The sequence below is a fragment of the Gopherus flavomarginatus genome, chromosome 1 (assembly GCF_025201925.1).
Source record: "Gopherus flavomarginatus isolate rGopFla2 chromosome 1, rGopFla2.mat.asm, whole genome shotgun sequence".
Classification (NCBI taxonomy): domain Eukaryota; kingdom Metazoa; phylum Chordata; order Testudines; family Testudinidae; genus Gopherus; species Gopherus flavomarginatus.
Genome location: NC_066617.1, coordinates 90001972 through 90027126, shown reverse-complemented (window position 1 = coordinate 90027126; position 25155 = coordinate 90001972). Strand labels below are relative to the sequence as shown.

At 40.3% G+C, this 25155-nt stretch overlaps 1 protein-coding gene across 1 annotated transcript in view; it reads right to left on the bottom strand.

The window, feature by feature from the left end:
• Positions 1–15623: 15623 nt before the first annotated feature.
• Positions 15624–25155, bottom strand: part of LOC127042714 (dynein axonemal heavy chain 7-like) — a gene marked incomplete at its 5' end in the record, with an annotated part of 36188 nt that continues 26656 nt past the window's right edge. The window contains 2 exons of the mRNA XM_050935965.1: positions 15624–15687; positions 16122–16248. Coding sequence (XP_050791922.1) covers positions 15624–15687; positions 16122–16248 — 191 coding nt within the window. The remainder of the gene's footprint in view (positions 15688–16121; positions 16249–25155) is intronic.

Here is a 25155-nt window from a genome sequence, read left to right as displayed (position 1 = left end):
CCTGACCAGGGGACCAATCAGGAGACAAGATACTTTCAAATCTCGGTGGAGGGAAGCCTTTGTTTGTGTTTTTTGGGTTTTGCTTTGTTCTCTTTGGGCTCTGAGAGTGACCACATGTACCTACAGGCTCTCTAATCTTCTATTCCAATTTTGTGAGTACAAAGGTAGAAAGGCGGTATAGTCTTTTTATTTGTTTTCTTTTATTTGCAAATGTGTAGTTTGCTGGAAGTATTTTAAATTGTATTTTGCTGGGGGGGGAGGCTTCTTTCTAGTTTCTATAAGTTGACAGACCCTGTAACTTTTTACCATCTAAATTGCAGAGATAAACTTTTACCTTTTTTCTTTCTTTTTATTAAAAGCTTTGCTTTAAGACCTGTCTGATTTTTTTCTCCTAGTTAAGGCTCAAAGGAACTGAGTCTGTACACACCAGGGAATTGGTGGGGAGAAGGGAAAGAGAGCAGAGGGGGGAAGGGAAAAGTGAATTTCCTCTTTGTTTTAGATTCACGGAGTTTGAATCTGGATTGCCTCTGGGTGAAGGGAAAAGAGGAGGGGGGAAGGTATCATTCCTCTCTGTGTGGTGATTCAAGGAGTTTAAATCATGGTGATCTCCTAGTGTACCGAGGGCGGAAAAGAGCTGGGAAGAAGAAAGGAGGGGGAAGGGAAATGGTTTATTCCCCTTTGTCGTGAGACTCAAGGAATTTGGGTCTTGGGGTCCCCAGGGAAGGTTTTGGGGGAGACCAGAGTTTATCAGGCACTCTATTCTAAGTCCTGATTGGTGGCAGCACTACACGATCTAAGCTGGTAATTAAGCTTAGGGGAATCCATGCTAGTACCCATATTTTGGACGCTAAGGTTCAGAATTGGGAATTATATTATGACAATGTCTGTTTTATCTTTCCCTCTCCACTTCCCCCTCCTGCCCCAGATATGCTACCATACACTGAGTACATAGGGAATACCTTTACCTGTACCATTGAGGCTAGTGGGGAGCAAGGAAGAGAGTTAGTGGAGGATGCTCAGAGTTTCCTGGCCTACAGAGCCTGCCAGGGTAGATTGTAGGGGAGGCAGGGATACATTCCTTACTTCCAACATCCTGTAGATTTTAAGAATCCCACACAACCAGTCCAAAACGCTGGCTCATTTTTATGCCTGCCGAATATAGATTTCTCACTTTTATGAGCCAAGAGAGAATATGGACCCACACATTTACTTTAGCTTATTCAAAATAATAATAAATAATCTTGATTTGTTTGAATACTTTCAAAACAGTGTTTGCAAACATTCATTGACATGCTAATCCCTGTTTGGTTCAGCCGTCCTCATACGCCTTATTCTTTGTCAGGGCCACATTGGTTTTGGGGGATGCAGGAAACTCTGAAACTTAGAACCCCCTACTTTTTTTTTTTAAAAATTACCACTGAGAGTGGGGATTGGAGAACTAGCCTGCCCCACACTTATCCCACAGCAGTGATTCCTGTGTCTTGGGCAGGGGCGGCTCTAGACTTTTCGCTGCCCCAAGCACGGCGTCATGCTGAGAGGGGTGCTCTGCCGGTCGCCGGTCCTGCGGCTCCGGTGGATCTCCTGCTGCGGAGGGTTCTCTGGCCCCGTGGCTCCAGTGGACCTCCCACAGGCGTGCCTGCGGAGGGTCTGCTGGTTCCGCAGCTTCGGTGGAGCAGCAGGACCAGTGGACTCACCACAGGCATGCCTGCGGGAGGTCCGCTGAAACCGCGAGACCAGTGGACCCTCCCGGCGACCGGCAGAGTGCCCCCTGCGGCATGCCGCCCCAAGCACGCGCTTGGCGTGCTGGGGCCTGGAGCCGCCTTTGGTCTTGGGGATGAGCCCTGCTCCCTGCACCAGGTGCCACTTCACTGGTCATGATGGAGGAGGGCAGCAGACCAAATCTGAGTGATGCTGTGATCCTGTGCACCTGGATATAAAGTTACTTGATTTGAGGCCCCTCTCAAACTGGGATCCAGGGTAAAGTGCCCTTCCCCCTGCTGCTCCAACAGCCATATTCTTTGTTATTCACAAATACTTAAATGAATGGAATATTTTCACATCTCATTTCCACACAGACAAGGGTATTTATGCCTAGACAAAAGTATTTGCTATTCATTATACAGCTGTTTAAAACATGCTTGTGATCCAATCAGGGAACAGAAGCAATGCCATGTGACTTAGGTGGCTATTCGTATACCATGAATGAATATTCAGTGCTCAGTTTGTGAACAGCCCATAGTCTGAAATTGTTTTCATTCTTAAAGGTTTGATTTGTTTATTTTGCAAGCCTGCTTCAGTTTGCCTTTTTCTCTTTTCATATCACTAATAAATAGCCCAGTAATAGTGTTTGTCTCTGTAAATAAGTATTGGGCCAGATCTGCAGCTGAGGTTTTGGTCCATTTTTAAAAAATCTCTTCTTCCCTTTCTCCCAACTTGTAAAAACTCATTATTTTAAACACCTGTACTAAAATAAAAAAGGAGATAGATCTAATGTGACTGCCTTTGAGGCACACTACTTAGTATTCAAAGAGAGATGAATTGAAATGACCTTTAGCACTGGAGAATTTAAAACACTTAAATAACATCAGTTTGGTGGCAACAAAAACTTAAATTATTTTACCCTCTAATAATAAAGATTGTATTGTCTGGCCAGATAACTGAATGTGGTCATCGTATACAGCATTAATACATCCTCCATGTCCAGTGTTTTTCTCTTTCATTATCATTTGAGCTAAAACAATGTTTTTAAGAATTAACAAAATAGCTTAATTTATACCAGTTTAAAACAATATCTGTTAGTTTCAGGGTTAACATGTATGTAATGAAGTTCTGTTGAAAATTTAGCACTAGGTATACATTCACTGGTTAAAATACACTTTATGCACAATTTATTTGTAACCCACACATCTCCTGGGTGTGGTGTTCTGTTCCATCTAGTGGCACCAAGATCACTTAAGCCTGGTTTACACTACGGGTTTATACCGAATTTAGTAGCGTTAAACTGAATTAATCCTGCACCTGTCCACACAATGAAGTCCTTTATATCGATATAAAGGGCTCTTAATATCGATATCAGTACTCCTCTCCGACGAGGGAAGTAGTGCTCAGATCGGTATTGCCATTTCGGAATAGGGTTAGTGTGGCCGCAATTCAACGGTATTGGCCTCCGGGCGGTATCCCACAGTGCACCATTGTGACTGCTCTGGACAGCAATCTGGAGTCGGATGCACGGGCCAGGTAGACAGGAAAAGCCCCGCAAATTTTTGAATTTCATTTCCTGTTTGCCCAGCGCGGAGAGCTGATCAGCACAGGTAACTATGCAGTCAGAGAATCGAAAAAGAGCTCCAGCATTGACCGCACGGGAGGTACTGGATCTGATTGCTATAGGGGGAGAGAATTCCATGCTAACAGAACTCTGTTCCAAAAGACGAAATGAAAAAACATTTGAAAAAATTTCCAAGGCCATGATGGAGAGAGGCCACAGCAGGGACTCAGTACAGTGTTGTGTGAAAGTTAAGGAGCTCAGACAAGCCTGTCAGAAAACCAAAGAAGCAAAAGATCTGAGGTATCAAGATGCAACTCTAGGGCTGCTGTGTGATCAAACGGACATGCTCCGGCGTCTGGTGGAGCTTAAGGAACTGCAGCAGGATCACAGAGTGCTGCTGCAGCCCCTGTATAACCGCCGTCCCCCCTCACCATATTCCTTAGCCTCCTCATCCACCAGATGACTAAGAAAGCGTGGGGGGAGGCTCCGTGCACCCGCCCATTCCACCCCAGTGGACAGCCCAACCAAAAGGCTGTCATTATTTTGAAATTTTTTTTAGTGGCCTTTTCCTTCCCTACTATCTTCCTCCCAAACCCCACCCGGACTATCTTGTCAGTTCTCTCCCTCTTTTTATAATTAATTAATAAAGAATACATGATTTTTAAATGAGAGTGACTTTATTTCCTTAGGAAGCAAGTGGTAATTGAAGGGGGGAAGGTGGATGGCTTACAGGGAATGAGTCAATCAAGGGGGCGGGTTTTCATCAAGGAGAAACAAACACAATAGTCACACCGTACCCTGGCCAGTGATGAAACTGGTTTTCAAAACCTCTCTGATGCGCACCGCTTCCTGGTGTGCTCTTCTAATAGCCCTGGTGTCTGGCTGCGTGTAATCAGTGGCCAGGTGATTTGCCTCGCCTCCCACCCCGCCATAAAGGTCTCCCCCTTACTCTCACAGAGATTGCGGAGCACACAGCAAGCAGCAATAACAATGGGGACATTGGTTTGGCTGAGGTCTGAGTGAGTCAGTAGTGTGTGCCAGCACACCTTTAAATGGCCAAATGTACATTCTACCACCATTCTGCACTTGCTCAGCCTGTAGTTGAACAACTCCTGACTACTGTCCAGGCTGCCTGTGTATGGCTTCATGACCCATGGCATCAAGGGGTAGGCTGGGTCCCCCAGGATAACTACAGGCATTTCAACATCCTCAACTGTTAATTTCTGGTCTGAGAAGTAATTCCCTTGCTGCAGCCGTTTACACACAGAGTAGTGTTCCTGAAGACGCGAGAGCCATGAACCCTTCCCGGCCATCCCACGTGGATGTTGGTGAAATGTCCCTTGTGATCCACCAATGCTTGCAGCACCATGGAAAAGTACCTCTTGCGGTTTATGTACTGGGTGCCCTGGTGCTCCAGTGCCAAGATAGAGATATGTGTTCCATCTATCGCCCCACCACAGTTAGGGAATCCCATTGCAGCAAAGCCATCCACTATGACCTGCACATTTCCCAGAGTCACTACCTTTCGTAGCTGCAGCTTAATAATTGCTTTGGCTACTTTCATCACAGCAGCCCTCACAGTAGATTTGCCCACTCCAAATTGATTCCTGACTGACCGGTAGCTGTCTGGCGTTGTAAGCTTCCAGAGGGCTATCGCCACTTGCTTCTCAACTGTGAGGGCTGCTGTCATCTTGGTATTCTGGCGTTTCAGGGCAGGGGAAAGCAAGTCACAAAGTTCCATGAAAGTGCCCTTATGTATGTGAAAGTTCACTGGGAATCGTCCCACACCTGCAACACTATGCGGTCCCACCAGTCTGTGCTTGTTTCCCTGGCCCAAAATCGGCATTCCATGGCTAGAGCCTGCCCCATTACCAGCATGATCTCCAAAGTGCAGGGGCCAACAGTTTGAGAGAATTCTGTGTCCGTGTTCTCATCACTCTCATCACCGCGCTGCCATAGTTGCCTCCTCCTCTCCTGGTTTTGCAGGTCCTGGTTTAGCATAGACTGTACGAGAATGTGCGAGGTGTTTACAACGTCCATGATTGCTGTCTTGAGCTGAGCAGGGTCCATGCTTGCCGTGCTATGGCATCTGCACAGTTTACCCAGGAAAAAAGGTGCGAAAGGGTTGTCTGCTACTTGCACGGAGGGAGGGGTAAGGCTGTACCCAGAACCACTCGCAACAATGTTTTTTGCCCCATCAGGCATTGGGATCTCAACCCAGAATTCCAATGGGCGGGGGCGACTGCAGGAACTATGGGATAGCTATGGGATAGCTACCCACAGTGCAACGCTCCGGAAATCGACACTAGCCTTGGTACATGGATGCACACTGCCGAATTAATGTGCTTAGTGTGGCTGCATGCACTCAGCTTTATACAATCTGTTTAAAAAAACAGTTTCTGTAATATTGGAATAATCCTGTAGTGTAGACATACCCTTAGAGAGAGATTATGAGTTTGCTCTACAGCCTTAGCTAACAGCCTGCTGGCTTTTAGCTCATTCAGTAGAGGGTCATGCACTGAGCTCCAGAAGTCCCAGGTTCAATCCTGCCTGCCGACAACTGGGGTCTATCAGTGTTACATGTTATTTTAGAAAAGTTAATGGAAATCAGAATTAAAAATAAGTTAAATGTCAAGGATATTTGTTTGGAGTAATTGGGCTTATTATTCTAGCCTCAACTTGATGACATTAAAGATAGTGGGCTTAACTAATTCTAGGGTCTGTGTTGGTTTCTGTTGGAGTCTGTCATAACAGAGAGTCTCAAGCAGTAGTGAGTGTACCTGCCCATGGCACTCAACCCCCCAGGAAGACTGCACCCAGTTAGCTCAGCCTAAAGAATAACCAGAGCTGGATGGAGAGGTGGCACGGCCAGGACACCTAATGGATCAGCATCCTTCCTCAGCAGGGCTCCCATGGCACGCAAGCCACAAATCAAAGCGACCATCTGTGAATGGAACCACAGGGAGTGAGGCTATAGAATAATTACCTCCCTCCCTCAAGACTGAATGCCCCACTGGTGCAGGCACTGGAGTTTTTAATCCTTCCAAGAGCAGGCCTGAATCAGGCCCCCTAGTCAGCAAAAGCATTTTAGGTCTGTTTTTAGTTGTTGTTTTTTAATTCACTAAAGATAGTAAATTATTCGCAGAGCCAGGCACAGTGTAGACAGGCTCTCTGCAAGCTTTGTCGCTCCATTTCATATCAGGTGTCATATGGATTCTGGTGTTATTCCAGTCTAAAATCTCTTCAGGGTGCAGGCTACCTTTCAGACCATATTATACTCAGCTGGTTGGTGGTTCTGTGGTATAAACAAATGATTACTGGGAACTGGACAAACTACCAAACTCATTTTGCTTATCACAAATTTGAACCCAAGTCTCTAGAAGTGAAAATCTGGTGTGGATTAATCCCTGTGCCACACAGCTCCTCTACGATAATGCTTTTTAAAACAGTCTCCATAGTGAATAAAAGTTTCATTAGAGGTTGGAAAAATAAATTGGTGAGGTGACAGATTCTATGATATGATGGAAGCTCAATTATAAGTGAATAACATAATATAACAAGTGCAGGTGAAATCCTATTAAGGTCTGAAAATCCAATATCTCATCTCCATGACTTTTAATTGATCTTTACACATATTGTCATTGCAGTCAAATATTTGAGATGATTCCCATACACATAAACAAATGTAAACACATTAACTCTGTTAATAATTTTAACAAGTAATTTGTATTTCCCATTAGACTGTCTTACATTTTTCTATCATATAATTAAAGATATCAACAGTGATAAGCTTAATGTGTTATTTAAAGTCTGTCTGTTTATAAGATTTGCTTTTATCATTAACTGCAGTTTGATAAGATCTACGTATCTCCTCATCAAGAAATTAGATTTTATGCCTCCAAAGAAAATAGGATATTTGTGTGGCAAAGGATTGTCAATGTTTTCATAAATCCAAAAACATAGTTTCTTCTTATGTATGTTGATTGGTGTTAAGCAAAACAGCTTGGTTGCATTACTGTGTTTCAATTTGTTTTACCAAGATAACAGTGCTGTGACCCATACTGTATATCTTTATTTTTGCATAACATTGCATGTCTTTCTATTCTTTTCCATTATGATGGGTGAGAAGAGATTATTCTATGAAAACCATGAAGGAAAACTCTTTTCAGGGGTATGCAAAGCTCTTAGGAATTGAATTTCTCTTTTCAGGGGTATGCAAAGCTCTTAGGAATTGAAATTCTTTTGGTCTTGGGATCTCAAAAACCTGACAGCAGGGTTTTAAAAAACTCACCAAATCTACAAATGAAACATGTGAGATACGGGGCTATTTAAATCCTTTGTAAATATGTTACTGTGTGTGCCTTAACAAGCTAAACACAGAAAATGCCGCTATACCTAAATAATACAATGGAAATCAACATGATAAAAAAATCTGCCTTTTGTCCATTTTATCCAGGTGTCTGTTAAGTGCAAATGTGTCCTGAAATGACTTTTAAGATGATTTTTTAAAAATATTACTTGTCAAGGAAAAAAAGAGAATTAATACGTATGTTTCCAGCTTCTGGTCTGAACTATTTGTTAATGGTACAAATGTGACATTTGGGATCTCTGTTTTGATATACAGGAAGCAGCCAAGCTGTACATGAAAAACTTTTTAACACCAGCTCTGACTAATCCATTACTTTATTTCAATAAGCAGAACAAACATTTGATTCCTAATTAGGGGCCTACCAAACTCACAGTCTATTTTGGTCAATTTCACTGTCATAGGATTTTAAAAATCATAAATTTAATTATTTCAGCTATTTACAGCTGAAATTTCAGTGTTGTAATTGTAGGGCTCCTGACCCAAAAGAAGTTGTGTGTGGGGGGGATGGGGAGGTCAGGGGGAGGTGTCACACAAAGTTATTGTAAGGGATTACAGTGCTGCTAGTCTTACTTCTGCACTGTTGCTATCAGTGGCACTGCCTTCAGAGCTGGGCAGCTGGAGAGTGGTGGTTGATGGCCAGGAGCAAAGCTCTGAAGGCAGAGCCACTGCCAGCAGCAGTGCAGAAGTAAGGGTAGAACAGTATGGTATTGCAACCCTTACTTGTGCATTGCTGCCTGCAGAGCTGGGCCCTCAGTCAGCAGCCGCCACTCTCCAGCCTCTGAGCACTAAAGGCCACAGTGCAGAAGTAAGAGTGGCATGGTATGGCATCGCCACCCTTAATTCTGTGCTGCTGCCTTCAGAGCTGGGCACCTAGCCAACAGCCACTGCTCTCTGGCCACCCAGCTCCGAAGGCAGCACAGAAATAAGGATAGCAATACTGTGACCCCCACAAATAACCTTGTGTCCCTGCCCCACCCCCCACAACAGCCTTTTGGGTCCGGACCCCCAATTTCAGAAACACTGGTCTCCTCTGCGAAATCTGTATAGTATAGGGCAAAAGCGCACAAAAGACCAGATTTCACAGTGGGAGACCAGATTTCATGGTCCGTGATGCGTTTTTCATGGCCGTGAATTTGGTACGGCCCTATTCATAATAAAACAGCTGAACTTACCATGCAAGGTTTCTGTTTAAATGTATAATATTTTTATATAGCAGTTATCTCAGTAAATAAATTGGTTGTGTGGGTGGAAAACAAGGTGAGAGTAATTTTCTCAAGTACGGAATATACTGCAGTTTATTTTTCATTTGTGTGTTTTGATTCCGCTAATGCAGCACCTGCTTCTGTCCACTTGTCCTCAATCTCTGGAGCAGAGGAGATGACTTGGACCTTAGTTAATGACACAACAACCAAAATTTATTTTCTCAGAAAGATGTTAAGGTCTAAGCATTTTCCTAGTAACATTTCATACAATTAAAAATTTCACTTGCCCTAGTTTCGAAAATACATCTAGGATTCCTCCAAAAATTCAAAGGATTCCCACCCAAAATACAAGGATGCTCTAGGCCAACAATAGGTTGGTGATCTCTTGTTGCATTTGATTAGTCATAGCAACAAAACTGGTGCCTCTTCATCCCTGAGACCTCGATTATTTCAGCTATTTACAGCTGAAATTTCAGTGTTGTAATTGTAGGGCTCCTGACCCAAAAGAAGTTGTGTGTGGGGGGGATGGGGAGGTCAGGGGGAGGTGTCACACGAAGTTATTGTAAGGGATTACAGTGCTGCTAGTCTTACTTCTGCACTGTTGCTATCAGTGGCACTGCCTTCAGAGCTGGGCAGCTGGAGAGTATATACATTTCCAAAACTATTAATAGCAAAACAGATTGAAATATAATGCTAACTCAGAACTGTTTATGTATTTGTGCTGTTATAATTTTGATAATATTGATTTTATGTAAAGTTTTAACAAAACACAGATTGCACAGCTTAAAAAGGACTTCGGGGAGTTCCTAATAAATTGCATTTCAAATCCTTAATGGAGCATTAGTAATTATTGGACATGACGTGATTAAAATCCATTTAGAAATAACAAAAAGACAGGTTGAGTACAATATTACAATTTGATATCTCTAACAAAATAGGCACAGAAAATGTTCATCATATATCTCACAGATAATGTAAATTAGGAAAGACTTTTCCATTATCTTACCAGTTCCCAAACAATTCATATATTATGTCATGTATAAGGTATTGTAATTTTATATATTGTTTTCTTTATATGTTTTCTGCTATGATTCCATAAGTATTCATAAAGGTATAAAGGTTTAATATGATATGGTCCAATGCATATAGAAGACTGCACCACAAACATACACCAATTTTCAACAGAATCCAAGTGAAAGTGACCAGGTGTGCAGCAGCTAAAAGAAAAACAAATATTATATACACATTTCATCAAACTGAGCACAGATTCCCCATTAAGACATAATGATCTAAAGTATCTTGGGGCAGATACTTGTTTTATGGTAGCTGTACCCCACCACCAGTGATGATTCAGCCTGATGATATTCTGAACAAAAAGAGCTCAACCATGCTTTTGGGAGTTTCCATCACTGCACGTACACTTAACAGATGTTCTAGGCCACACAGAGTGACAACCTTGAAACCTTATTATATAGATGGTGTTATGGCTTCAGCTCCAATTTTCATTCCCTCTCATAACCTCTTCTTCATTCTCATCCTGTTTGCAGGGCTAACTTTCATTGCTCCTTTCTGTGCTACTTCCTACCCTACCTCTTCCATGTCTGTACTTGAATGATTTTCTCTCCATCTTCCTACTCTCCCTATGTACCTTATTATACTTTCCCTCCCAACCTCTAATCTCCCATGCCCACTCCTTGTTCATCCAACACCTATTTCTATACCTTCCTCTCTCTTTCTTTCCTATCACATCTTTCTTCAGTCTCTTTTCTCCTTTATCCCTTTCCACTATTTCTATTTGACTGTTACTACCACTCAACCCTCATTATAATCCCACTCTATCCACAGCAAGCTTTGCCCAGTCCCACAATAAATTCCACCTAAGCCCCCTTTCCTTTTATCACTTTCTTCTCTGGGGAATTACTTGCTCTTTACTTGGCCCCTGTTGGAGTAACCGAGTTCCTGTCAAATCTAACCATCTATCTTGAGCATTTATAGTGCTCCAGTCATTACAGAATGTAGGCACTGTTACCTCCCCCTAAATCGCCACTTACCATTAGACTCACTTCCTTAAAACTCATTCAGTGAATGAGATATTCTTATTGGTATACATACTGCTTTTTCGGTCTCTCCCACAGTGATAAATTAATATTCTTAATGTGACACAAACAAAGAAACAAATAAGAAGTCCATACAGACCAATGAAAAGCTGTGAGACTTGCTATCATAGTTATCTTCCACTGTACCAGACTGGAGAGCATGAAACAATATTAGTGCCTCCTATTACCCATCTAAATATCTGTAGATCCACTAGGCCAGACCCTCTGCCCGTTTGCCATTGACTTCAGTGGGCATTGAGTCAATTTAATTATGCCCATCATAAGGCAGAAAAGGAAAGCAGGTAACAACATTAAACAAAATTTCTTCAGATTTAAGAGAAAGGTTATTTTTTATGCACATTTTGAGTGTGGTACTAAGCTGGTGCATGGTGACTCACTATAGTTGTGGGACTGTCCCTCGGAAACGCAAACTTCATAGGTGCATTCCATACAGCTATCAGTCTCTGGAAGGAAACAAAGCATACACTACAAGCAGAGAGTTTTCTCTGCTGTATGTTCTACCCTAAATCTGCTTATTCTGATGTGATACAGAACACTTCCTAGGTAGGTCTAAAACAAGGCAGAGATTGATTGAGGAAAGAACTGCTATATAACTTTGACATTGTCTTGCTTTCCATTACCCGAACCACAAAGTTACAACAGCTTTCAAGTGACAAACCAATTTAAAAACAATTTGACTCCCAAGACAATCAGAAAAGGGAAAGACTAAGTTAAGGCAGATATTCCAATGCAATTACCATCATTAACCCTTTGGCACAGCAGCCAATCAGGAGTTTCCACTGCTAAGAGTTTCTTCAAAATGTCTGGTATTGGCAAATTGATTTCCAGCAGTGAGGAGTTAACACTGTGGCAATCTCTTCCTTACAGATTTTTAACGGGCTCCAGGTGGTAAGATCTATTTATACACCATATGTTAGTACTCGAATCTCAGTTTGTAAGATATAGCATTCAGCTTCTTGAAGGAATATACTGAACAGAGTATCATGGCAACTGCAACTGTAATAATAAGATGAAACATTAAAATTAGTGTTAATATAATAATCTGCTGTGTTTTCTTCCACATGACAAATTATTTTAACGATTAAGCTAAATCCCATCTGCTTCTTCAGAATAAAAACACAATAAAACAGAAAGTTCACAGTCATGAACCATTATCTCTGGAAATCACATTGTACAGGTTCAGTACTGATGGAGTCAATTCAACAAACACTATAGGAGAACACGTATATGTCAGGTCAAATCAATGTGAGAACTGCAAACATAGTTACATGTGGGACAGACAAGACTGTCCAGGACCATTACAGACTCTTGTAGCCTTACTTTGCACTGTTCACATTTTTCATCTAAGATATTAGTTAATGTGCCTTGCTTCAAAGTGGTTAACAGTGACAGGAAAAGTCTGCTGCCACCTTGTCTGACTTTGGTGTGTCTTTGTATCATTTTTACTGGTCACCATGAGACTAGGTCCCTTGCTTCAGATGACCATAAAATATGGCCTTGGGTATTCTTGAGTTGGCTGTATGAACAAGACGCCCAGACCAAAACAGCTGAGTTTTTGTGAGCGTGCTTTGAATGCCAGACATCTGACAACAATTAAGGATTTCAATATTTGGAATCGTGTCCCACCATTTGATCCTGCAAACATCCAAACAGCACATATGGAACCGATCGGGTTCAGTATTGAACATGCCAATGGTCATCTATATGAAATCTGTTGGATTAAAATACATTTTCTCTCTCATGCTAACATTGATGTTGAAAGAAGAACCTTGCTTTCTAATTTCTGTCTCACCAAAGGATCTTAAGAGCTGGTGGATAATTCAAACCATAAAGAAACTTTGACAACATTCAGAGTTGCACAACAGGGTCATTCATCCTGAAGATGCAAAAAAGGCCACAGCAGAGCTGAAAACAGCAAAAAGTACAGATTTAAATATTTCCTGAACTGAAGATATTGTTGGTTCAGGATAGTACTCATTCAGTAGCAATGACAAGACAAACAGTATAGTCCACCCACCTAATGAGTGTGCTGTTCTTTGGTTTATATTTGAATACATTGACAGTATAGCTCTGGAGAGCATTTATCTTTATAACACCTGACAAGAAGCATAACTACAGTATGGGTATGGGTATCAAAATAACAAAAGAAAAAAAGTCCTGTCTATGAACCTTGCTATTTACCACATTCTGAAATGCTGACCATGTCTAACTCAATAGAAATTATTTGTAAAATTGCCTTAAAAACAATTATTTTCTTTCCCCCCAGATGATACATGGGTCACAAAGATCTGACCTGCACTGTCTGTTTCTGTCCAGTTTCTATAGCGATCATTCCACACCTGCAAGAAACAATAAAAATGGTCATTATTGCACCAGAAAAATATGAAAAAAATAAGAAAAATTTCCACATTTGCTGTGCCACAAAAAGCATAGGATGCGAACATTGGATTCATTTTGCAGGCAAGTGCCTGCTGGGATACAGGCAAGCAAAAATGAAACACTGGGCCTAATGTTCAGATATGGCCTCCTCAGTAAATCCTGCATATTCACACTAAAATCAACACTCAGATCTGCAAAACAGGAATCTGCATTGCTGATTTAATTCTCCAGCTGGGAGATCTGGCTCTTTTATTAAAGCCTTCTTCTGTGAAACGTGAAACTCATTGTTAGCCCTCTAAAGTGCCCTGTTTTTCTGAACCTTCTTTTCTAAGGAGATAGGCTTTCCATCCTTTACTTCATTGCATGCCTGCTGGATTCTAACACAGAAGCCCCTCAGTAATTCCTCTTAATATATAGTTATGAATCTTAGTGCAACACATGTACATGTGTCACTGAGTCCTAGGTTTTCCATTTGGATCTGACTTACTGAAGTTGAAAAATAAAAGGATAATAAGTTCATATAGTCTGAAAGCTCCTTATTAGCTACAGGAGCAAAAAATATTCCTGCCAATTATGATTTAAGTTCACTGATTTGCCTCTGTATTCATGTCTCCCAAAGAACAGAATGTGGAAAAACATATTTATTTGCTCAAAATGCTCATTTTTAGCATTAACCATGCTTCCTCTAGAAGATCCACTAACACGATACAGATTGGGATGTGGATCTGAGCCATAGTTTCTGATCAATGTTTTACTGCAAAATATTTGTGTACTTCTGATATCCATAGTGTGGATCTGTGAGGAGCATTTGTCCCTGAATATACATGCACAGGGTCAGTGTAAATCAGCATATTTGCATTGGCTTCATATTTAGATTGGCATTCTACACAAGCTCCACAATTGCCATTGTTCATTGAAGAGCATAAAATGGTTTAAAAATAATTCTCCTCTCTCAGTCCCTTCTTTAAAACCCATTTCTTAGAAAAGGTTTTTTTTCATAGCACTCTCCCCTGACAAGTGTTAATAAACTAGATGACTGAAAATCTTTACACCTTAGAAAAAATCCCAACAAAATCATGGAACGACTAAGAGGTGCACTATCCTTCACCGCTCAGTCACACTGCTTTTGTTGCTTCACCTCCTGCCTTCCTTTGTTGCCATATTGTCTGCCTAGGTTATAAGCTCTTTGGATCAGGGATCTTATCTTCTGACCCACCTGCAAAAACACCTTAGCTGTTGCTTTGCTATACAAATCCATAATTAATATGTAATAACCATTAATTCAACAAATTCACATTCAGGCATGTGGTAAAACGGTGTTTGTACTGCAGACAGGATCACCCATAAAAGATTGATTGTGGCCTATTGCATTATTCACCACATGCACCCAGGGTATTTTTTAAATGATAAAGAAAACAAAAATGAATTCAAAAAGAAATAATACCACTTATATACCATTAAAATTGAGATATAAACCACCAGGATATGCAAAGACATAGCTATTATTTGTACTGACACTGGGCAGCATGACATAGTGTCCGACTTAATTTTGAATTTCCTGGCTTTGCTTGGTTTGTGTTCCAACCTTGAGACATCAATTAAATGTAGTTTGTTGTCTGCGGCTATAACTATAACTCCAATATCATCAATAATAATAGGGTACTTCCCTCCTTGGGGCAAACTCTCAAACAAATGGCTTGCAAATCAATAAACACCTTAGTCTGTTCTCTCTGAATTTATTTATTCATGAAATACTTATCTCTTTGTAAAGTCCTTAGAAAAAATCCTTAAGCTTACCATATTGAATTGACTGTTTATCAGTTTTAAATTAGATCTTATTAATTTTTTTCCTTGCTGGAAATGTATTTCAGATGGTATATTTTTGTATAGAATTAAATTTATTTTTGTCTTCCTTTTCTCTCCCTGGGACTAAACTCACCAGTTAAGAACAGGAGTTAACTTATGGCTACAAGCTCCATACATAACTGTGTTTGTGTTTGGATATCCTATAAGGTACACCACCACCTACATGTAAAAGCTTGAATGCTATAACATAAGCTCACCAATGCTTGGCTTTTCACTCATCAGTGACAGGTTGATCTGTTTTCCCTTTGTTTTATTGCTGCTCATTGGCAGCTGCTCTAAGCTGAGATCAGCTAAATCATGGCTGAGCACGATTATATTTATAGGGTACAAAAGTACTTACAAACCCTTAAGTATAAAACCGAATCTGATCCTAAGGTCTTACCTACTGACTGTGGCATGAAATGCTTGCTCAAGATCTAGGACCCTCAAAAAATGATGTTTTCCTGCAGGCTCATTTGAATAATCTCACCACTCATTAAACACAGCTGCAAGGCAAGGAATGACAGAGTTCAAAAGGCAAACCAAGGGAATATATTAGTAATAGAATTATTGTCAGAGCCTTTAGGCATGTTTCCCCAATATCCCCATACACGTCAGCACCATTAATTACAATAAGAACAATTTTGTCATTTGCAAATGTTTAAAAAGACTATAAGAATATTCTACTCTGGTAGCACAAACATATTTATTTAGAAACCCTGCAATTAGGATATTGTAACAGCCTGTACATTTTGGGAATCAGCCAAAAGGAGTTTTCATGATTGCTGAGTTTTAAAGCCCACATAATGTGTTATATTCTGAAAACATTTGCTGATTCGATTTAAAGTATATTGTTTATTAATCCTAGAGAAGCTACAAACTGCATGAAAAACATTCTACTCAGAGATGTAAGTAAGGTCATATTTTGTTTGTTTTGTTACATGTTATTATCATTAGGACATGTGTTCATAATCTGAATCCAAATGGCAGCCACTGGCACATCAAAAATGCACCATTTTCTGCCTTTTGTCAAACTGGTGGCATGCTTTTGACACATATTTACTAACACACCTGTTAAAGCAAGATGATAGCTTGGGAATAGAACTGTTTCTCTCAATTCAATTTATACAATTTGAGAATGCCAAAATGCTTTCAGGGTACCAAAGTGTTGATACTTTTAGTGCAATTTTCATCACTCTCTTTGCTAAATAAAATAAACTATCCAGTATGGCTCTGGAGATTGGAGTGTTGCCTTTTTTTTCTCTCTACAAATCAAAAGGGTTTTCATTCTTTGATATTTATCAACTTGCAACCAGAGGGTAATGTCAGAAACACAAATCCCCCTCCCTCTCCACAAAAGGCATCTAGAAGTAGTGATTTTAACATATCTTATTTTTTGGGAGGGTGGATGTGGGGAGAACTTCAGGGACACCTGTTGTAGTGGACATTTCCCCAATACACTATCGTAATCAGAAGTGGAAGTGCTAGAAGGTATTTTCTACACAGTACTGCTACTGAGCTAAACAAATGGAGTATGGGGATTGCTTGTGAAAAGACTGTAATTCTGAGGAAATTTACTTGGCTAAAAACCATAAGAAGTTTAATAGATACTGCTTCTTTAGGGAGAATTAAATGCAGGCAAAGAAAGTTATATTATGAACGCTTTAAATAAAAGGGACTGCTGAGGAAAGGAAACAAACAGCATGTAGACATCCAGCCACTTCTAACTCACTTGTAAAACTTAGGCCTTGACTCTTCAAAGACTTACAGACCTGCTTAACTTTAAGCATGTGAGTAGTTCCACAGATTGCAATGAAAAATGCTTAAAGTTAAGCATGTGCATAAATCATTTCCAAGATTGGAGTGTAGCAGGTGGGGCTGCTCTGTAACATCCCCCTATGGGACCAGGAGTGGTACTGCCGGTGTTTCCTGCCTTAGTCCATACGTTTTGGCTGCCTGATTGGAGCAAGGTGGCCTGTGTTGTAAACCTGGTCTTGGGGCTCTCGTCTAGCATTATCCCAGTCTCACTCCACTGTGCCACTGAGAAGAAGCAGGCAGGCCTTTTTAACTGGCCTCCTAGGTCTTGACTGGCCAGTATTTTCTCCAGGCCACTCTAGACCTCTGGAGGACTGTCTTATTGATAACCCAGTGAGTGGATTTTTCCTGAGCAAGGGGGTCAGGGTGCTGATGCTGTCAGCAGGGGGCAGACAATGCCTGACAGAGCATGTCACATGGGCCTTACACCCATTCCTGTAATCTGATTCATGTGGGGACATCCTTAAGACAGCATGGAGCCCCACTGATTTTTACAGGACTCTGAACCTTGCAGGATCAGAGCCTTAGCTGATAGAAAATGAGCTGAAAGTGGCTGTTATGACAGATGGGTTTCTGGGGAAGAGGAGGAGGGTTCAAATAAAATCTTAAATAAATAGAATAGTTAGACAAATAAATCAATAAGCAATGAATATGCTGAAAAGAGTAGAGGAAAAGGGTCTAAATTTTACCTTCTGATTTCTCTCATCTCTGCTATTATGAACTATTTTTTTAAACAAAGATATTTGAAATTGATCGGCCATATCCACTATCAATAATGCACAACACCATATGCTTTAGTAGGCTATTGATGCACTTCTTGGGTAGGTGAAAACACCATGCTTCAGCAGTGCCAAAATTCTTAGAAATTACATAGACTTTAAGAGGTAAACCATTTAACAGGCAATAGTAACAGAAAATTCCAGGAGGTAAGAGAGAAATTTTGGCCTCTATCAGAAATTCAGACACACAATATTGACCTCTGATTTCCCTTGTAAAGCTATAATCAGATATAATGTGAGGAGAAATAGCAAACATTACACTTCCCACTAACTGAAGGATTTATAATATACAATATGCAAAACCACTGCCTGCTGGAATCCAAAAGCCACAGTGAATTGAGAGATGGGAGAACCTTTTTCCTTACTAGTAAACAAGATTCACATTGAGAAGCAGAAAGCACTTTTAATGCCAAACCACCTCATGCAAAACTTAATGAAAATAGCTACTTTGACCCATCTCAGCACATTAGGCAATCAGAGAAACAGTGGAAATATCATGTGACTTTCACCTAGTGACCAACCATCTCAAAATTATAAATGCAATGCAAAATTTTTCCCTGTATGCTTGCCAACACCCATGGAATGGCAAAATAAACAAACAGTGTGAAACACATTTACAGAAGAAGCTTGGCCTTGGAAAGAGGACTTTTGATGTTTGACCTGAAGGTGTCATGCAGCTCTAGCAACACAGTTTACCAAGGCAATCTAAAAGTTTGCACATATTACCTCACACAAGGCCCACCAAAACCTATCACTATCTTTGTTTTGCTGAGTAAACCTGTTTCAGGAAGGAAGAACTGTAAAGATGTCAAAAAATGGTGGAGAGCTCAAATCTTCACAGTAATACCAAAGATTTGGTTATCAAGGCACTAACAACATGGAGTGCAATTGTGAGTCCAGCTGTGCTCCCGCACAAGGGAGCTAAGGGGTGCAAAAAATTCAGTTATCCCCCTGCATGGGCTGCTCACATCATGAGATCCTGCACAAGAGGCGAGCAGAGAAGATGGCGTCAGGTTGCTACTCTCACGTCCATGTAGGTGGATGGGACGTGAAGAGACAGGGGCAGGGAGTGGGCTTAGCTTTAGCTCCATCCCTCTCTCCCACAGTAGCTGGAAAGGGCATCTTCCCCCACAGAGCCAGGGGGAAGCAAGGACTCAGAGTCACAATTCAGTACCTCTCTTGCTCTTGGGTAGTGCAGCGATGTTCTGCCCTTTTCTTGGGCTGGATTGCAAGGTACTTTTCCCGTTCCAGTGAATGGGGTTGTGCAAATGAGATTAAGGAGTGCATAGTTGTGTTTAAACAAATATTTTGTTCTTTTGGAGCCTGATCTTGCAAACACTTAGGCCAGAGGTGGGAAATCTTTTTGGCCCAAGGGCAACATCTGGGTATAGAAATTGTATAGCAGGCTATGAATACTCAAGAAATTGGGGTTGGGGTGTGGAAAGGGGTGAGGATTCTGGCTGAGGTTGCGGGCTCTGGGTGGAGCCAGAAATGAGGAATTCAGGGTGCAAGAGGGGGCTCCGGGCTGGGACTGAGGGGCTTGGAGGGTGGGAGAGGCATCAAGGGGAGAGGGGGTAAGGCTCTGGCTGGGAATGCAGGCTCTGGGGTTAGGGTGAGGGGCTTTGGAGGGAAGGAGGGGGATCAGGGCTAGGGAAGGGGGTTTGGGTGCAGGGGGAGGCTCAGAGGTGCAGACTCCGGGTGGCCCTTACATCAAGCGGCTCCCAGAAGCAGCAGCATATCCCCTCTCCATCTCCTATGCGGAGGTGCAGCCAGGGGACTCTGCTGCTTGCTGTCCTGTCCACAGGCACAGCCCTCGCACCTCCCATTGGCCATGGTTCCCAGCCAATGGGAGCTGCAGGGGTAATGTTTGGGGCAGGGGGCAGCGTGCAGAGCAGAGTCCCCTGGGTGCCCCTATGCCTAGGAACCAGAGGGCGGCCATCCCGCTGCTTCCAGAAGCCGCGCAGAGTGGCTCCTGATCCTGCTTCCCAGCTGGAGCACTAGAGTGGGGAAAGCCCCAGGTCCCACTCCCCAGTGGTTGCTTGAGGGCCAGATTAAAATGGCTGGCGGGCCAGATCTGGCACATGGGCTGTAGTTTGCCTACCCCTGATTTAGGCACTTGAGTAACTTTACTTGTGAATTAGTTTACTCAGATGTGTGCGCTCACAGGATCAGGTATTTAGCTAACTACTGCATAACAGCAGCTGCTTTTAGCCTTTCTATATGTGAACAATTATCAGGCTACCAGTCATGAGCAAGATGGAAAGAGCTTGTGCAATATTTTGTTTCACAGGGAATTAAAACCATTAAAAGCCAAGAGACTATCTCATTGCAGAATTTAATTAGACTATTATTCAATGGTTTGTATTTAGTTCAGTTATTTATATTTAATGTGGCTGCAAACAGCAAGCAAAAAGGTTGGTTCACTAGAGTAATGATTCATTATGTTAGTAACTAAACTCTTGAGACATTGCAATCCTGACATCTCTGGTCAGGTCAGCTCCTGTTATTAAGTTTCTGGAGCCAAATGTGAACTATGTTAGCATTGTTCTTCCAGAGAGGAAAAGAAATTGCACCAGGAGGCATTCCAGTATCTTAGGAACAAATTTGTAGCTAGTGAATAACATGGAATGCTGCAGTGGTTTGGGTTGATTTCTGCCAATAGGTGTTTCTGATGTCAACACAAATTACTTCAGATGGATTGAGGAAGGTAAATAATTATTCTTTGGTAAGTCTGGAAGGACATGCTATAAACAGTATCTGTATAGATGAAGTGTTCTGCTGAAGTTGAACTGCTACCATTATTCAGCACAGAGGGTCCAAAATCATCCCTAGCATTTTAAACAAAGCACATTCCACAGAGATGAAAAACAGCAAACACAGACTTCGTTGTTACAATTGACTGCTACCTGAAGGATGTACACTACCTTGCTATGCTCAACAGCACACAGGAGGAAAATACTTTGAGATTAAAACATACAATCAAACAATCAGATTTTTGAATATAACAGAAATAGGATGCTACAGGCTTCAGAAGACCTTCCCCCATCATCTCTTATGTTCCATTAACCTGGCCTGCAGCCCTGAAGTTTATCAGGGCTGCAAGATACTCTTGAATGCCCTGATCCGTGATAAGGGTTCTCTCTTTCCTAGATTGAAAAAAACAGAAATGTGCCAGCCTGGGGCATTTGCTGGTAACTTATGAACAGACATGGGGCAGGTGTGAGAGTGGGTCATTTTGTTGGTTTTTGACTATTCTTTTTAACAGAATTTGCAAATATGTCAGTACTCTGATTGGGTTTGACCGTTCCATTTATGTTAGAAGTGAATTTTTTGAACAAAATTACTAGTGTGTATAACAAAGTTATAGGCTGATATAGACATAGCAGACTTTAGCAAACCTCTGGAAAATTAAAGGGCGTATTGAGAGTTTTGAAATATTCAGTGATCATGAATTACACATGGTATAAGGAACCTAAATAGAACAGAATAGTAAAGAAAAATAGATCACTTTTTATCCAGAATGTTTTCAAAGTGCTTTACTTTGCTAAAGGGCCAATAAACAAACAAACAAATAAATAAATCATATTAATAAATAATAAATAACAAAAGTTATCCTGCACATTGAAATCCTTTGCATATAGGTATATAGGAATCGCATATAGGCCTTGCATATGTAAATCATTTTACCCAGTTGCTTTAATGTAATTGCCTGTGAAGTGAAACTCAGTAACTGCTTAATATTGCCAGCAACACTGGGCAACAGTTTAGGACAGCACGTGAAAAATAACTTATTCAATAGAAACTATAGAATTTTAGTAAGGCAGAATGTAATCATCCAAACTGGAATTTAGCCAGGACACTTAGTTACATCATCCTAGATATACTTATGAAAAAACCATTTTGGGATCTTTAATGACCACAAAAGGCCAAGATGTCAGATTTATATGGCCTTTGAAAGAGAGCTCAACAGCACACTGGAGAAGTATGGTCTTGTAGCTAAGGCACTGTTAGGGACTTGGGAGATCTAAGCTCAATTGCTGGCACAGACCTCCTATGTGAGTTGGGGAAACTAACTAATCTTTGTGTATTTCTATTTCCTTCTGTAAAATGGCGATGATAATGCTTAATTTCTCCCAACCTTTGTGTGTCTTGGCAAGTTAGAGTAAGATCTTTGAGGCAGGGATTGACACACTTCACCGGCAGAATCAGGCTTAGAGCCTCTGGGCACTACTGTAACATATACAATAACGATAATAACAGTGCCCCAATACTGTGCTATGGCAATAGCTCAATAGTGACTCAGAGGATAAAGATATAAGTAGTGGATACCAAAAATATAAATCTGGAATTAAATAATGTATTTCAAAGGTGCTGTTATAAAAGAATTAAATTCCATAAATATAAATCATATTATCTCAACGACCTAAATATTAAATATCATAGTACTTAAGAAATATTAAGTATCAGAGGGTAGCCTTGTTAGTCTGGATCTGTAAAAGCAGCAAAGAGTCCTGTGGCACCTTATAGACTAACAGATGTATTGGAGCCTGAGCTTTCTTGGGTATACACCCATGAAAGCTCATGCTCCAATACGTCTGTTAAGAAATATTAAATGCACCTCTAGGGTGTTCAAAAGTTTATTTAATTAGCTATTGAATTATAGGAATTTAACTTAAATTCAGAAATGCAGCTTTAGTTGTTGCCCAAGAATGACATATAGGACTTTAAGCTTGTTCAAGCTAAAACTAGCTAATCACGTAGTATAAGTGAGTTTTTGAAAAGAGATGAAATAATTGAAAGTTAAACATTTTAAATGATTGTTCAGTAGATTAAAAAGAGAGTTTAAATAAGTGAACTTTATTAGGAAACTGAAAAGTACAAAAGAAAGGGAATTTCAAGGACCAAGGTGCTACTCTTCATAGAAATGCTTTATCAGTGGAAATGCAGACAACCAAATTGTTACATAAATCTGAATCGGTGCTTAAGCTGCTACCAACAGAGAAGACTAACTACCCCATTTACAATAATTAATATCATTAACATAAAGGAAATTGATTAAGTTAACTCTAGAGAGAATTAAAACTGTTTAAAAAGCTTTGAAGAAAGAGCCCCTGAAATGGCAAGTGTCCGCTTAATAAATAAATCCTCTTTCTAGAGAAATATAACTGCAAGGTCAAATAGTAATATTTGCTATATTAAATTAATGAATGAGTTCAACATGATTTATTTGTCACAATAGTAACAGGTGATAGAAATATTAGTGCTTATATGCATTTATATATTAGAGATCAAATTAAATATTTAAGTTATATGTTGGGAAAATGTTAATTTGTACCATTTAATTTGGAAGTTGGAAAAGGCCATGTGGTGTGGAAAATTTCAGGTGCAACCAAAGTAAAGTGGGAGTGTTACAAAATGTAGGTAACAATAAAGCTAGTTACTACCATATTTATGATTAAAAATACACAGATTGTATACTCCAAAACACATACAAAGAACGTGAGATAAAGAATAATGAACAGTTGCACTCAAAAAGAAATTATCCATTTCATCCTGCTAGTAACAGTGAAAGATCTAGCAAAGATAAGCACCTATTACTTGTATCTCTCTTATTTTCAGCTAATTCACCACCATATTCATTTGCTTCTGTGTTGTGTCTCCATCCCCTACCCCTTGTTGTTTGTAAACCCCAATGGGCAGGAACTGACTCTTTCTGTGTTTGTACAGAGTCCTGCAGAATGGGACCCTGACTGCAATTGGGGAGTTTGGGAACTATTATAATATACTTATTTTCTGCTACCACTAACCATCACACTTGGGGAGTTATTTCCTACACAATGAAAGGGTATCAGAATCTGACACTTAATAGCCACTACAATCTTGGAATTATGTCTTAGCATCTTCACTTACTAAATGCCAGAAGGATGAATACAAAGCTCCTCACACATCAACAGTAATTTTGACTGCATTATCAACTTGGTTTTCTTTTAAATTAAAGAGTAATCTTGGGTCCATTTTTTCTTAAGCAGTTGCAATCGAAGGAATTTGTGAGAAAGCTTAGTATAGTCTGTTCATTTTAATGAACTATGTTGTTATGTATATATAACCTATTGTTCTTGCAGCTCCCCTGATTTTCTTCAGTTTCCCAGTCAGGTATTAAGTAATTTGGACCCTGCTGAGTTCTGAGATCTGACAAGATCACGACTTGATGTGTAAGAGTCACTTAAGGAAACTGCTTATACCATAGTAAAATTATAAACTTGACAGCAGACTGTTTGTTCAAAAGAACCTAGCAATTTTATTTCTTTCCCATTCCTGAAAACATTTTCTGTGACGTGAAGGAAATGTCAAGATAAAGAGAATTATTCATGGGACATGATATCAAGTGTGGGTTCATTGTGCTTTTTTATGAGTGGATGAATGCTCCTGGTTTTCTGGCATTCATAGGTTAGGTGAATTAGCAGATATATAAAAAGATTAATTCTCAGAAAGCTTGTACACTGTTTTAAGGTTTTCATCTATCAAAACACTTTAAAAGATTCCCCAGAAATCCCTTTTTCTCCCTCATTTCCAAAAATTTGAATTAATCATGGCAGGAATAGGTGGTCCTAAAGATTCCTTTTCTGGGTAGCATTTTTTTTTTCAATTTGTCTCATATGATGAAAACTAATTAAAAGGCAGATAACTATTATTTTATTAAAATAATAAATCAACATGAAAATAAAGGCAAAGGCTGACAATCTGACAAAAGAAAGCAAGGAAATAAAAAAATTAAGGCCTCCAATCTTAGAGGGTCTGTCTTCACTGCAGAAAAAAGGTATGATCTTAATTTGGGTTAGGTACCTGAGTTAGCTAATCTGGATTAAAATAGCAACAAAGACACAGCAATGCAGCTTTTAACTCAGGTTAGCAGGTTGAGTTACAGCCTACCGGGGATTCAGGGATTGAACTCAAACCGCTAACCTAAATTGAAAGCAAGTTGTTGTTTCTTCACTGCTATTTTAACGTGAGTTTGCTAACTTGGGGTTAGCTAAACCAAGTTAAGAACATTTTTTTAAATGTATCTAGGAGCCAGGTTATTTGGCAAGCACATGTTCTGTTCTGAGACTTCTGCTGTACAGTGGGAGACAAGAAGGTGAAGTTTTAGCCCAGTTCTGAATTCCATTGCTTTAAACTACGTAAGCCAAATTTTTACCTTTTTGGTAACACAAAATTGCTTATTCTGAATGAGACAGACAAATCCAAAATCTAGCAGAAGAACTGTTATTTCGAGCTCTCTTTGTTTTCAATTGTCCTATGATAATTATGTAGTTTAGAAACTATTATGACAGATATGGCAATTTCCTGGAAAAACCTTACTGAATTAAGTTAAACATTATTGAAT